The sequence below is a fragment of the Peromyscus maniculatus genome, chromosome 9 (assembly GCF_049852395.1).
Source record: "Peromyscus maniculatus bairdii isolate BWxNUB_F1_BW_parent chromosome 9, HU_Pman_BW_mat_3.1, whole genome shotgun sequence".
Taxonomy (NCBI): Eukaryota; Metazoa; Chordata; class Mammalia; order Rodentia; family Cricetidae; genus Peromyscus; species Peromyscus maniculatus.
The window spans coordinates 60,472,922-60,489,016 of record NC_134860.1 but is presented as its reverse complement, the minus strand read 5'-3'; the positions used below and the strand labels follow the sequence as shown (position 1 = coordinate 60,489,016).

Sequence of the window (16,095 nt, the reverse complement as noted above, 5' to 3'; positions counted from 1 at the left end):
TCGGTTAACAAAAACAGTTAGCCAGAACCAGAACTATAGAAACCAAAGCAAGATTAGTTCATTTAGAGACCTTCCCATAACTGTGGACTTTGAAGGATTAGGTCTTCATTTTAGTTTTGACAGGTGATGCTGTCTACATGCTGAGTTTTACAGCCTGAATGGTACTTCCGTCATGGAGTCAGCTGTGCTAAGGTCTGAGGCCCTGGTACAGCCCTTTCCTCATCCACTTAGGAACACCTAGGAGCATATCAAGTGAGGTGGTTAACATCTCTTGGCACTTTAAGATCTTGCTTGCAGGGATCAGCCATCTATTTTATGAGCTATTATTTAAAGAGGTCATTTCAGACATCCAGGGGACTCTAGGGGCTAAGAAATAGAAGACAGTGGGCTCTCTGAACACATGTTCCTGCCTCTCTCTGCATGCCTCTTACTTTTCTTTCTTCAAACTTTTCTACGTTCTCTTTAGACCAGTGGTTCTCAACCTTTCTAATACTGCAACCCTTTAATGCGGTTCCTCATGTTGTGGTGACCCCCAACTATAAAATTATTTTCATTGCTACTTCATAACTCTAACTTTGCTACCATTATGAGTCATAATGTAAATACCTGATATGCAGGATATCTGACATGTGACTGTGAAAGGGTTATTCAATGCCCTCCCCAAGGGGGTCACAACCCACAGGTTGAGAACCACTGCTTTAGACTCAAGAGGTCACCATCATCTGACTGGCTCAGTCTTCCTATATCCTTGTTCCTGATGGCTGAGACAGAGGTTTAATGGGTCTGACTTGGTTAGGAGTCATGCATGTCCACTAGACAGACTTGCCAAGGCAGGGCCTTAAGGAGATGTGATAGGCACAGCCTCAGGACTGGCAGATGCTTCCTACAATAGAGACAAATGCACAGAGATGGTGAGTGGTTGGGGCTTTAAGTGCATTAGAATGGAAGATGGTGATCAAATGAACAGCAGGTGGACAGATGGCTTTGAGCTCAAACCCATCAATTTAGGAAGGAGGTGAATGGGACTACAGGGCTTTTCTCTGTATCTGAGGCTCTTAAGCAGGGGCTCATGGATACACTAGAGAGAACTGTGGAGCTCTCTGAAGTCATCTGTCAAGTATCATGTACACAGGTATCTACGTATTTCTGGGGGGGGGGATATATAGTATTCATCAGAATCTCCAGGAGCTCTGAGACTTAAATGCTTCCGTAATCCCTGCCTGTGCATCCTAGGGCTTGCGCTGGCTAAATAGGAAGAATGCCAAGCATCCCAGCATCCTACGCAGCATCCTTTCAAACATAGATGGTCCCAAACCTATTGCCAACACAAATACACAGATCTCACCTCAAAGCAATTAAGAAGTAGCTTATTCTGAAGTCAAATATGAGTGATTACCATTCAGGTTGCCCTGAATATGATAACCTAGTATAGTAACAGATTCATCAGGTTTATAGTTATAGAATAAAAGAAAGTCGTAAGTCAAGACAGTTTTCAAATACACTGGTAGAAACATCAGGTAGGCAGGTTAGAGCAAAGTGGAGAAGTTCTTTTTACAGAGATGCTGTGTTCTGCAGGGAAATGCACGTAATAATTTCATCTTATTGTGAAACAGGCCTTGTGTTAGGCCTGCCCAACTGTAGGCCAAGCAAGTGTTCTGAGCACATTTAAACTAGGCTTGGCTAATCTGTGATAATCTGTAGGTTGGGTACATCAAATGTATTTGGGGATTTAATGATACCTTTCCATTTACAGGGGGTTTATTGGGATTTTCCCCATCAAAAATCAAGAAATGTCCTGTCTTAATTCAGCTTTAACAATTACCCTGACACAGCCTCGAGTCACCTGAGAAGAGAGACACAATTGGGGGACTGCCTAAATCATACCGGCTTGTGGGCATGCCAGTGGGTAAAATTTTTTTGACTGTTAGTTGATGTAAGAGATTCAGCCCACTGCTGGCAGCATCATTCCCTGCACAGGCTGTAGGAGAAAGTGAGCTTAGCCTGAGCCTGTGAGTGAGCCAACATTGCATTTCCTTGGTGGCTCCTGCCTCCAATTTTCTGCTTGAATTGCTGCCCTGACTCAATGATGGAATGTGACCTGTAAACTGAGAAAAGCCCCGTCTTCTTCTAAATTGCTCTTGTTCACGGTGTTTGTTACAGCCCCAGAATGAAACTAGAATGAACAAGTGTGCACGATTGTGTGCGTACACACACACACACACACACACACACACACACACCATCTGAGCCATAGACAGCAAACGGCTCTCATTCCCCCCCTTTTTGAAGGGGTCTTCATCCCACTGACTCTCCCTTTCCCTTTTTGACCGGAGCCCCCTTCTCTATGGTCCTCTAGTTTTCTCTGAATGAAGTCCAGGGAAAGAGAGCTGCATGAAGCCGCTGCTCTCCCTGGACTTTGATCTGGGAGTGGAGCTTCCTTCCTCCTTCCTGGCTAAGAATGTATTTGTGCCTCATCCAGCTGCCTCAAGCCACAGGCCAAAGAAGGGGTTTGACATCAATGCGGCCAGAGCATTTCAGCTGGGGAACTCAGCTTCCAAAAACATCAGATCAAAACAGCTGAGGGTGTAGGAAAATCTAAAAGTGTAGTTCATTTTATAATACTGTATGTAAGGTTGAATTTTTTATACATAACAAGGACCATCAAAAGTAAGGCTTGAGAGATACTTTTGTTTAATAAGACTATATTGGGGGTAAATTTAGCAAGAAGACAAAACAGGCATTTTTGAAGTCTAAAGCTTCCTTGACTAGACACCTTCCTGTATGCCTACACAGGAAGCACTTTACCTTCTGAGCTGTCTCTACTTTTCTTTTAAGGCTCATAGATACTGGACAAGTGGCGTCTACTCAAGGTCAGTCACCAAAACCACACAATGACCTTCAAAGTGTCTCAATAGAATGCCCAGGTCCACACTTGACTTTGCCCTCATTTTTTTCTGTTTCCCATTAGTCACTGGGGCAGGGTTGCTCACGAAGGGGTGCAGATATTCATATTATTGATGTCTTTCACCATCCTATTTGAAAACTACATCTATCTATCCCATCAGCTCGAAGAATGCGGCAGTCTGGAAGGATTTCCCAGACCGCCCACCATTCCTGGAGCGCGTCCGTTTCATCCCGGGCAGCAGTGTGTTCCTTGAAGTGACATGCTAGCTTTGTACTCTCTCCCTCTCTCCTCCCCTCTCATCTTTTAGTAGTTATATGAGAATGTTGTGCAATGTGATTTCATCATGCTCACTCCCTCCCCCATCTCCTCTCAGTTCCACTCCCTCCTTCTTTACCAGGACTTTGTGTCGTCTTGAAAAAAAAAAAAGCCATCAAGTCCAGTTTGTGCTGCCAATGTACTCTCTGATCTGTGTCCTTCCACTAAAGCGGGCTAGACCCTCCACGGCCACCCCTTTAGACTGAGCTAACTCTTCTGCTCTTGACAGCAGCTGCACTAGCTCCTGAGCCGGGGTAGACTCCCCGCCACCTCCTCTCTCCATGCTGGGATTTTGTCTGGCTTGAGCTTTCTCATACTATCACAATTGATGTTAAGTTCCTACTTACATCTGCCCTGGTGAGTCCAGAAAACCCTTTTGTTGTAACCATTCACCACCGCTAGCTCCCTTGATCTTTCTGTCTCTTCTTCCACAATGATCCTTGAGCCTTGGAAGGAGGGGTGTTATATAAATGTTCCATTTAGAGCAGAGAATTCAGCTATCTTTTAGTCTCTGTACCTTGATCAGTTGTAGGTCTCTTGTATTAGTCATCTACTGCAAATAAAAGCTTCTCGGAAAAGGGTTGGAAGATACATTAATCTGTGGACATAACAGTAAGTGAGTAGAAGTCAGTTTAATACCTTGTCCATTTAGTAGAATAGTAGTCGGTTCTTCCCTAAGGTCCACAATTTGTCTAGCTATGGGCTCCTGTTTTGGTAATAGTACCAGACATGGGTTTCTTCTTTTAAGCCGTTCTTAAATCCAAGCAGAGAATGGTTGGTTACTCCCATGATGTTCTTGCCATTATTATAGTAGTGGGTGTGTCTTGCTAGGTCAATCATTATTTTAGCTCACAGGGCTCATAGCTGGGTAGAACTGATGATTAGTTTTCTTCTCTGATAGCATGCCTAGCACCTTAGAATGCTATGACAGCTGGCCAGCAGAGATGAAGCTTCCAGGTGTGTACCAGCTTGATTTTGCCATGTTCTATGACTCAAGCATGCAGTTTCTTCTGCAATAGAGTTTTGCCACCAAGTTCTGGAGCACTGGCAGTAACCTATAATGTTTCTGGGTCAATAGGACCTTGTTGGTAAAGAACTGCGGTAGTACATATTCTTAGAAGTTCTTATTAATAAAAACAGACCCGGAGCCATGTACTGGGGTCAACACTGGAAGATCAGAGAAGCAGAACAAGCCACAGCTTCCTCACCTTGCCAATTCCTCAGCTGATCCTGTTTTCTCAGACTGGAAGCCTCTGAGTCCTCATCCAAATGGATCTCAGCTGAACTGCTGCTCAAAAGCCTAAAAACTTAACCAGCGATAGTTCCTGGTCCTCACACCTATATACCTTTCTGCTTTCTGCCATCACTTCCTGGGATTAAAGGCGTGAGTCACCATGCCTGGGTGTTTCCAGTGTGGCCTTGAACTCACAGAGATCCAGGCGGATCGCTGCCTCTGGAGTGCTAGGATTAAAGGCGTGTGTGCCTTTATTTTCTGGCCTCTATGTCTAGTGGCTGTTCTGTTCTCTGAGCCCAGATAAGTTTATTAGGGTACACAATATTTTGGGGAACACAATACTACCACAAACTGCAAAACAGATAACCCATTCCTGGCATTGGGGTTTTTATTTAGGCCTGCAGGGTAGAGTACAGTAGCTTCATTTAAACATTTTTTTAATGTATGTATGTATGTATGTATTTGAGAAGCTCCTATGATAATAGGTTTCCATATGACTCTTTAAAATTTCTTTGGTTGTTATCCCTTCTTGTATTTTCTCTATCCCAAATTCCCATGCCCTACCCTGGTTTAACCCTTCCTGTTCAATGGAATTCCTCTTTAAACCTTATACCACTTCATTCTATCTCCCCTCTCTTGAAAGCCCCCATCCCCATGTCTTGTTATTAATTTCCTGTTCTAAATGGAATGCACATATCTGGAGATTCAAAGCTAACATCAACAAATGCAACATTCAACATTTGTCTTTCTGGTCTGGGTTGCCTCACTCTGGATGACTATTCCAGCTCCATCCATTCACTTGTAAACTTCATAATTCCATTTTTCTTAACAGTAGAATAACACTCCATTTTCATTATTCATTCATCAGTTGATGAACATCTAGAGTGTTTCCATTTCAGGGTTTTTGTGACTAGGGTAATATAGATGAGCAGGTATTTCTATAGAAAGATATAGAGTCCTTTAGGCATATGCCCAAGAGTGATATGACCAGATCACATGGTAGATATATTTCTAGCTTTCTGAAGAATCTTCACACCAACTTCTACTGCTAACTAACCAGCTACTTGGAAATTTTGTCCTACCCCAGTCAGAATGGATAAGCTTTTTAAAAAGAAGGATATAAATGCTGGAGTGGATTTGGAGGAAAGTAACACTTATTTCTTTTGTTTCTATATCTGCCAAATAGCTAAGTCCAAGTGACTATAATTCATTCACCTCTCAATGGTTCTCTCAAGCAGAAATGATGTTCTAATGGAAACTGGCTAACTGGGCTCCTAAGGGCGTGGCATCAGTGCCTGTCCTGAGGGTGACCGTCACTGTGGCACCAGTGCCTGTCCTGAGGGTGACCGTCACTGTGGCATCAGTGCCCTCAGAACTGCTGTAGACACACTTTATTGCCGTAAGGGGCTCTTGAAAGAATGGCTTCCCTTTGCTTAAATCCATGCCATTTCCTTGGCCCTAGACTTGCCTTGAAGAGCTTCTCATTTCTCCTGTGACATTTATGACTTACCCTGGACTCTAACAAACTGTGACATCACTTGAATAATGTAAGGGCTACCATTTGTTGCCTCTCTCTTTTCTGGATTGAATCTAGAAAGCATTGGGGAGCAGCAATTTCTCAACTTTGAGGAACAAGAGGCAGGTGGTTAAAAGATAAGACTCAAGAGCCTGCGTGCATTTTTCCCCTCCTCAAATTATTCTGATACAGACAGACAGCCCTGGCTGCATAGATAGTTTGGATAACACTAGGTATTATTCACTAATGAGGAACCCTAGATGTTCTAAGGTAGTATCAATTAAGTCAATGGACTTTAACTGTGGAGGTGAGCCCCCCCCCCCCCCGTGTGTGTGTGTGTGTGTGTGTGTGTGTGTGTGTGTGTGTGTGTGTGTGTAGACGGACCTTTGCATGTGTGAAGGTGAGCCCTCAGTGTATAGAGGTGAGCCCTGCATGTGTGGAGGTGAGCCCTGCATGACTGACATTCATGTTACATGATGAGTATGCTCTTTCTGCCTCTCATCACTTGCTCTCTCAAGTCCTGGTCTCCCTGAGGGGCGGGGGGGGGGGATGTCTCCTGCTGTTGTCTTTCTCTCCCTTCTTAGCAGAAGTCCATTCATCTCGCTTAAAATGTCAATTTGTTTATTTAAAAAAAAAAAAAAAACCCGAACTATTGGCCAGCATACTGTTTCCCGAAGGCAGTTTGAAAGATTTTGTGTTCCAGTGTGCAGTGGCCATGGTGACTGCTGCATGCAGAGTTAGAGACCCAGAACAGGGCTGCAGGTCCTAGCAGTCAGCGAGTCTGCCACCCCAGCCACATGCAGCATGTACATAAATCCAGAAAAACATTCAATGCTACAGTATTATCAGTTCAGCCTGCAGGAAAGAAGAGGCTGTGTGACCTGGACGGTGAACTGGAGGTGAGATGGGGATAGCCTCAGCCACACAGATCACACTCCAAGGGCCCAGGATTCACATCACCTCCCTTAATGCCTTCATCTGAGATTATGGCAATGCATCATCTCAATTAGGGTCTTGCCTATTATTTTCTGGTTCAAAAGGGCACCCTGTGGCATGAGTAGAGAGGCCACTCCAACACAGTGGAGAATACCCCATTTGGGGTGGCAGTAATGAGGGTTTGTGGCACTCCACATCTGCCCCAGCCTCCTCATCTGTTATAGCCACATGTGATAATTCTCAGAAACCATTGGACCCAAACCAGGAATCCCATAGGCAGAAGGAAATCTAGAGACTCAGCTGCAGGCACAAGTACCCCTTGTCTGTTTGAGGATCCTCAAAATGTGTGTGCCAGGTCCAGCAGCATTTTCTGGGATTCAGAAATAAGGGACAAATGGCGGTAGCCACCATCAAGGAGTCCAGCATGAGATAGTGGTGGGTAGACTAATCATCTTCAGCTAAGTTGAAGATGCAGAGTCTATTCAGGCTCAAACTGGGGTCTAGAGGATGGTCTCGGCAGGAGTCCACACCCACACAGTCACATTGTTCAAGACCCTGAATGCAGACCTTGCTGTACCATACATTGCTGCATCAGCGATTGTCCTGGGACTGAGCTCCAGAGGACCAGTGCTCAACCAACCTTGATGCATCTTCCAGGGCTTCTGCAGAAGTGCAAGATGCCTTCATGACCTACACCGTGTATGATGACGTTATCACCATTAAGCTCATCCAAGAAGCCTGCAAGGTTCTGGGTAAGTCCAAAAAGGCTTGCTTGGGTTTCTTAAGACTGTTATAAAAACAGGACCCCACGGTTGCTTCTCCTCACGTACAGTTGTTCTGCTATGAAGTCGTTGCTGACAATGAAGTAGTCAATACTGGCTTTTGGCTCTTAGGAGAAACACAGGCCTCAGTTTCTGAGTCTTTAGTCACAATTTCTGATGAGCAATCAATGTATAACGTTTATGTTGGCTTCTGTTTAAACACGCACATACACACACACACACACACACACACACACACACACACACACACACACGATTCATTGACATTGGTTCGGCCATTAAGGGTGTATAATATTTTTGCTAAGGGAACCAAGTTCAGTTCCTGCACCCACACTGGGGACTTACAATCCCAGCTCTGGGGTTCTAATGCCAATGTGCACATTGGCGTCACGACTCTGGCTCTGGAGGGTCTAACACCCTCTTTTGGCCTCCTATTGCAATGAGCTCACATGCATATAGCCACACAGGGATACTCATATACACATAATTAAATAAAATAAAATACTTAAAGAAACCCACTAAACTCACAACCAATTGCATTATAACATTATGTCTGAAAAGAGCTAATAAAATGCTTTCTTGTGCTCAGGGACATTAGAGAACTCGTAGACAGTACACTTGAGCATTTTAAGCAAGAGAATCACCGACAAAAACCAGAAAAATGTGAACCTGGACTATCGTGAGGTTATGTGTTCAAGAGATCTGAAACATGCACATGACACCACCTTGTTCATCTTACCTAGGAACTTGGGGAAGGAAGAATTTCTCTGCCTTGCACACCCCAACCTCAGAGGAACACTGCTTCCTAGCTCGCTTCTCATGATTTGCTCAGGCTGCTTTCTTATACAACCCCAGATCCTCTGCCCAGGGGTGACACCATCTACAGTGGGCTGGGCCCTCCCTCATCAGCCATCAATCAAGAAAATGCCCCCACAGACACACCCACAGGCTGATCTGAGAGGGGCAACTCCTTAACTGAGGGTCTCCCTTTCCAGTGACTCTAGCATGTGTTAAGCTGATGAAAACCTAACCAGGACAGGATGTTACAAAATTTCCATCGCTCTTCTCAGGTCTTGCACTGACCTTGACAGCTCTAGGCTGAGTTTAGAGCCCCCTGCCCTTTTAGCAGGTAGTAAAAATAGCAAATAATGGTGACCAACTGCATCGCATCATAAACTGAGTGGTTTAAAAAAAATAGCAATTTGTTCTGTCATTGTGCAGGGGTGACAGGTTGGAAATCAAGTTGCTGGCAGTACAGTGCTGTCTCTGGGGACACTAGGGGAACAGATCCTCCTCTTTTCACTTCTGGTGGCCCCAGGAGTTTGTGGCCTGCGGCACTATAACCCCAGTCAGACAGCTACCTCTTCTCTATGTCTTTTTTTTTTTTTTTTTTTTTTTTTTTTTTTTTTTTTTTTTTTTTTTTTTGGTTTTTTGAGACAGGGTTTCTCTGTGTAGCTTTGCGGCTTTCCTGGAACTCGCTTTGGAGACCAGGCTGGCCTTGAACTCACAGAGATCCGCCTGCCTCTGCCTCCCGAGTGCTGGGATTAAAGGCGTGCGCCACCACCGCCCGGCTCTTCTCTATGTCTTAACCTCTCCTTCTCATAAGGACACCACCAATCAGATTAGATTTAGGATCACTCCTAAATGACTCTTCTTTATAACCTTGAGTACATCTGCCACAACTCTTTTTCCAAATAAGGTTAACATCCGTGGGTTCCTTGTAGATGTGAATTTGCAGGGTACTGTTTAACCCAGATGTCCTGTGTGATCCTTCCAATACGGGCAGCCCTAGATTTCCCACTTGGATTTTAGTTTTATCATCCGCATGATCAACATGTTTGACCTTGATGTTGGATTTGTCAGGTGGTGTGACACCTTTGAAAAGTGGTCCATCCCTACTACCACTGGACGTTGTCTAGAAGCAACATTGAGAAGCCCTTGTGTCAACTCCATCTGTGTTTATCTGGGAGTTATCAGAGCTCTGTGTACTATGCCAGTGGCCCTCCTCTGCTCCATACTCTGCCTGGGTCGTTTTGCCCATCTGCTTGGATGTGGCAGGATCACAACTGGAGGAGCTCATGTGGATGGTCCTGTCTACACGGCACATGCCTCGCAGGATGATTTCTCCTATGGACACACATCAGCAAGGGACTTTTTATTCTAATTATCTGTGTGCTCCACCCCCACTCTGGGAGGGAGAGTACAGGACAAAAGAAAGTGTTAGCTTTGCCTCTAATTTAAAGGTGTAAGGCAAGCCAGAAGGTGGTGGTCCACGCCTTCCATCCCGAGGCCAGCCTGGTCTACAGAGTGAGTTTCAGGACAGTCAGAGCTACACAGGGAAACTCTGTCTGGAAAAAGGAAAAAGTAAAGATGTAAGACAGGTTAATTAAACAGCCACAATTTTCTAGTTGGTCACAGAAAAAGAGCACCATCTACTCTCTGGTTTTGTTTCAAGGTATGAGATAGTGCCTGTAAAAGTATCCAGTGTGGCATCCAGCACAGAATGACTCAAAAAGAACCCATTCTTTCCTCTGTCCATCCACCCTTTCCTCACATTGTGGGTCCCTGAGGATGTGAGACAGCGTTTAGGGCCATCTGTGGGCAGAAACATCAGCATCTGTGCCCAGTACCCTACCACTCGGGACAGAATTGTCACAAGTGTCTGGTTATGTAGATCCTGCCACTCAGAGCCTTCCGACTGGTTCCTGTATAGCTTGACCAAACAGCAGGGCCTGTGGTTTGGGGCCAGTTTCATTGAGCCTTTGGGTGCCCGAAGAAGAAACCAGAATCTCAAGGACTTAAGTGTACGACAGTTACAGATTAAATACAGACTCAGGCATCACAGTAACCTGCCCTGCAGATGCCCCCAAAGAACCCAGACAACTAGCTCTGCATCACCCTACAAAGGCAGATGCCGAGGGCTGTGAGGCTCAGGGTCTGCAGTGGGCAAGGCATTCAACTTGTTACCTTCTCTTTTGAATCTTAAGAGAAATAAAATAATAAACTTCGATTACAAGGGTTGAGGCAGAAAGAATGTGAGGGCCAGAAGTAAAGAGAAGGACTAAGAAAGAGTGGTCTGGACAGTCATTGCCCTTGTGACCTCACAGCAGTTACAGTTACCTGCACTGGATCTCCACAAGACTGGGCCTGTCACTGGCCAAGCCTGAGTCAGGGAGGGACTCACGGGAACCCATACCTCACCTTGTACAACTATTGGCTACTGAGAGATTCTGATGGAGAGGTCACAGGGGGAGCCCACTAGGGTGGTTCAAAACCCACAGGAGGCCTTTGTGAAACTCAGCAGCTCACAAGACAAAACACAAAAACACAGGACTGTAAGAAAGGGATCGAGGAGGGCAGTTGATGAGGGCGGGAGGGTGATAAGTGGTGGAGGTGAGGATAGACAGATTGATGCATATTCACGGGTAAATTTGTCAAAGAAAAACACTGAGACAATTATTTAAAAAAATTCTTTCCCTTAAAACACAGAGTATATGAAAAGGCTTCAAACAGACTTTGAATAAATATGGAATGAACCTTAAAGATAAACTGGGCTGACAGCTTTAGCCCTTTACCTAGAACTGATAGAAGGCTCTTTCCTTGACTTGCACGTGGCAGTTTGATTGGCATCTCTTCTTGTGTTCAAGAGCATCTCCTGGGCACAGATCCTGCTGGGGATCTGCATCAGGGAGAGGCTGAAGTCCTCTGTCAAGCCAGGAGAGGGATGGAAGGGTGTGTGTGAGGCAGAGTCCCCTCCTGCTCCCGTCCTCTGTGTCCCCTCCACTGGTTCATCAGACTGTCTGGTCTGTGCTGGAGTCACAGAGACATACAGGAGCCAGAGGTGTGGTGCCCAGAGCTGGGAGGAATCTAGACAAACCCTGGCCGCTTGCTCTCTGCATCTCTTGCTAGGACGAGACAAGGTTGGGCCTAAGACTGGAGCTATCACACAAGAGTGGAATGAGGAAACGGTCCTTCCTTCAGCTTCCTGAACTCAGACTTTGAGCAGACATACTCTCAGAACCCTCCCAGTGCCACTGGTGGCCCCTTCCTTTCATAGCTCCAGGCCTCTGCAGACTACCAGCAATCACAGCCAGTTGCAGGGCAGGTTTATGTGGGTACACCTCGTCAGTGCGGGTGGCAGCAGCCTTTCTCCATGGAGTCCTGGTTCAGGGCAGGCACTCTTTTCTGTGAGGATGGGATGCTGGGAACCTGACCTCTGGCCTCCGTTCTGCTACCCATGGCACCTTACTTGACACACAACAGTAGTCCTGCTCCTCTCAGCCACCTTCGATACACCTGCTAAGGGGAGTTTCTATTTTTTTTGTCACTGTGTTGTTTGTTTATTTTAAGGGGGGTAATGGTCTCACACCATAGCACAGGCTGGCCTTGAACTCATGGTGATCCTCCTGGCTTAGCCTCTGAAGCAGTAAGACTGTAGGCATTAGCCACCCTGTCCAGCTTAGACATTGCTTCCTTAAGGGGGCTGGAAATAAGAGAGAGGGGAACCCCCTAAAACACAGGAAAATGCCATAATGATGTCTAATATCTTCTGCATTAATCTAAAAACATGAAAGAAAAACTTTAAATGCATGATTGTGCTATGAAATGATGTAGCAGGAATCTCAGATGGTCTTATTAATAAAAACAAACCCAGTGCCAGATATTGGGGTTGATGCTGGAAGATCAGAGAAGCAGAACAAGCTACAGCTTCCTCACCTTGCCAATTCCTCAGCTGATCCTGTTTCCTCAGACTGGAAGCCTCTGTGTCCTCATTCCAATGGGTCTCAGCTGAACTGCTGCTCAAAAGCCTAAAAGCTTAACCAGACTAGTTTCTGGTCCTTATGCCTTATGTACCTTTTTGCTTTCTTCCATCACTTCCTGGGATTAAAGGCTCACTTCCTGGGATTAAAGGCATGAGTCACCATGCCTGGCTGTTTCCAGTGTGGCTTTAAACTCACAGAGATCCGGATGGATCTTGGCCTCCAGAAGTCTAGGATTAAAGGTGTGTGTGCCACCATTTTCTGGCCTCTATGTCCTGTCTAGTGGCTGTTCTGTTCTCTGACCCCAGATAAGTTTATTAGGGTGCACAATATTTTGGGGAACATAATATCACCATAAAATATCCTTTCCCAAGTCATACGGCCACATTCTTGGTTTTTTGGGGAATTAGTTATCCATTTTTAAAATTTAAATATTTAAGTTTTTAAGGTTTCCTCATTTCCACTCCGTCCCCTCTCCAGCCATTTCTGTATCCCTCCCATTCTCTCTCAGACTCACGGCCTCTTCTCCTTTACTTATTATATACACCCTATTGAGTCCATTTGGTGTTGCTCAGGCAAACATATTTAGGGCTCACCACTTGGGATTGGATAGCCTATTAGTGGGTTTGTCCCTGGAGAAAACTGATACTCCCTCCTTAGCAGTCATCGGTTGCCTGTCAATCTTCATCTAGGGGCGGGGCCTTGTGAAATTTCCCCCATCCACCTTAGCTTGTCAACTGGTGTTGTCATTACATAGGCGTTGTGGAGATTTCCTGGGTCCAGCTTCCCTGTCATACTTAGAAAGCACTGCCTCAAAGCAGATGATGTTCTCGTCTCTGGCTACTGGAATCTTCTGCAATGTTTCCTGAGCCTTAGGTATAGGGATTATATGATGCATCAACTGGGGTTGGGCAGCCCATCATGCGAAGCTCCCCATGCCCAGGCAAAGTCCCAATGCTACCCTTCTAAGAAGGACAGTTCTGCAGCTCTGAGATTCCAGATGGAGGCCAGTTGTCCACCCCCCTCCAACATGGGCAAATTCAGCCCTTTCCAAATGCTCCCTCTTCTCTAAGTAGTCCTGTTCTCTCCAGAAAAGACACAGGATGATGCTAGGTGAGAAGTGTGAGGTGAGACGTGACTATTGCCTGAAAAGCTGGAGTCTGACAGAGTTTCAACTATTAAAGGACAGAAAAGGCTGGGGTTGTATGCTGAAGTCAAGTTATCTTGTTAGGCTTATTTTGGAGTCTTGGCAAGGAGGAAACAGCCTTCACTTGGTTTTTCCATTCTCTGCTAAAGGGGAACATTCTGGAGCTTGAAGGTTGATTCAGCTCTGCCCTATCGTTTGTCTGACTTTAGCGAGGGTTTCCTTGAGAGCTGATTTTTCTACTCAGGAAAGAACACCACCTCTGGATGTGGTGGGGAATATTCATGAAATCACAAAGCCACTGTAATCCATGAAGCAGTCAGTGTGCAAAATGCTTAGTGACCTCAGCAAATGTGACTGAGTGCTGAACTTCAAAAGAAAGGCAGGGTCCATCACTGACATCTCTTAGAAGTAGAGACAGGCTTTGCTGTTCACTTCAAATGGCTGTGGTTAAAAATTAATAATAATGCTCTGAGTCCTTTGGCCCGTGGTCAGGAAACTGTCTGCAGTGCAGCTCATGGGCAAATCTGGGTCCCTATCTGGTTCTGTAAATAATGTCTTATTGAAACACAGCCATGCCCTTTTGTTTACATATTATCTACACATCTTTTGTGGTATATTGTTAGAATTGAGTTGTCCCAATGAAATCCACATGGATGGTGATTCTTAAGGTACTCACAAGTTCCTTTTTTAGAGAAAAAGTCTACAGTTTCATAGTCTAGAGAATGGATTTCCGACAATTCACTTGGTTGTGAAGGTTAAAAAAAAAAATCTGAGTTTAGCTAAGAGCTGCTGTGGATTGAACTGTCCTGACAAAATTTCCTTCTTGAGGTGCTGACAGGGTGATGGTATTTGGAAAATAAATAGGTCTAGATGTAAAGTGGCCCCACTAAGAAGTGATACCAGAGGCTCACCCTGTCCCTTCTTTCCTGTGAGGACAGAGAAGGAAAGCAGCCATTCATGAGTTAGGAAGAGCCCTCACCAGAAACCATTCAGGTTAGCATTTTGCTGCCTTCACCACCGTCCGAAAATAAAGTTCTGTGGTTAAAGACATGTCTATGGCATGTTGTTACAGGTGTCCTCATAGATTAAAAACTCTAACAAGTTTCTAGATCTTCAGAAATAAACACTCTGGACATCTGTTCTCAACCTTGTGTGTTTTTGTAATGATGCTATAGAACACTCAGCCTGTGCATTTGGTGACGATTCTGGAGAACAATCTTCAATGTGGCAGCAGTTTCAGTGGGGAGATGCCATCACACACCTGTCCTGGTCCTGTTCCCAACCCAACCAACACATTTAGAGGCAGCATCAAGTTTGTAGGCCCATGTGTGGATATGACCATGTCCCTTCCGACCCAAAGTCTTTACCACAATGATTTCTGTTTGACTCACTTTGACTATCAAAAATTTTGTCTCCTTGTTATCTCTAGAAAATCCATTGGCTCACATTTCAAAAGAAAGGTAAGCATGACAGGTACATTACACAAAGAAAATGTTGGGATCATGAAATCCCAATACACAGGGGCTGGGAAGTAAAATACTTGCTGTACAATCATGAACATTTGAACTTAGATCCCTAGGACCCAAGTAAAGGCTAGCATGGCCACATGAGGCTATAATCCCAGTGGAGATTGAGATGGTCTGATTCCAGGCATTCACTGACCAGCCTGGCTGGTCTACCAAAGAGGTTCAGGTTCATTGAGAGACTTCTGGCCTTTACCTCCAAACACACACACACACACACACACACACACACACACACACACACACACACACACCCCTCTATCTCCAAAACAAACACAAACACATGATTTGGAATCATGGTGCTATGGGAAACTTGCAGCTTCCCTCTATTTGCACAACTGCCCTGAGTCAGACAGAGTGAGGCCCAGCCAGGACAGGCATTTCACGTTTAACAAAATATGCTGGTCAGTTGAGACCGAGTCCTTCCTTTGACAAAGAGACAAGCATGTTTTATTCCCACCAGCCAGTGCTTTGCCTTCCAAGTGGCCTCTAGCATGCCATCCCCCTGCCTTGATTATTGGAACTCTTCCACAAGTCTCTGAACTGCATAACTCTGCTGTCTAATTAGAGTAATCAGGATGGGACCAGATGGCAGGTTGAGCACTGGACAAGGAATCACTGTAAGAGTAAGTGCCTACTTAGCGTGTATGTAGGTTATTAGTGACCTGAAGTAAAAACATGCACAACAACACCCACCAGCCACTTGGCACAGCTGTGCCTGTCTAGACATTGTCTGCTAAGAAACCCAGAGTAAACTGCATTTCAAGTTAGCTATCGGCAAATGTCAACAGCCCTTCCCTGAACTCGCTTCAAAATAAAAGTACCAGTGCAAAACTTAAGACGAAAATGGTACAAAGCCAGAACCCAGACATGTAACCCAGGGTGCACAGCCAATAGAAGATGGAGACCTGAACTAGGGTCTCAATATCCCAAGGCCAGTGCAGAATCTCTCAGGCTGGAGGAGACATCCACACTGT

General features: G+C 45.2%; 1 protein-coding gene across 1 annotated transcript in view; it reads left to right on the top strand.

Annotated features, from left to right (window-relative positions):
- Positions 1-16,095, top strand: part of LOC102902817 (guanylate cyclase soluble subunit beta-2-like) — a 69,262-nt gene that overhangs the window by 4,898 nt on the left and 48,269 nt on the right. The window contains exon 2 of the mRNA XM_076545151.1: positions 7,564-7,658. Within this exon, the coding sequence (XP_076401266.1) occupies positions 7,564-7,658 (95 nt within the window). The remainder of the gene's footprint in view (positions 1-7,563; positions 7,659-16,095) is intronic.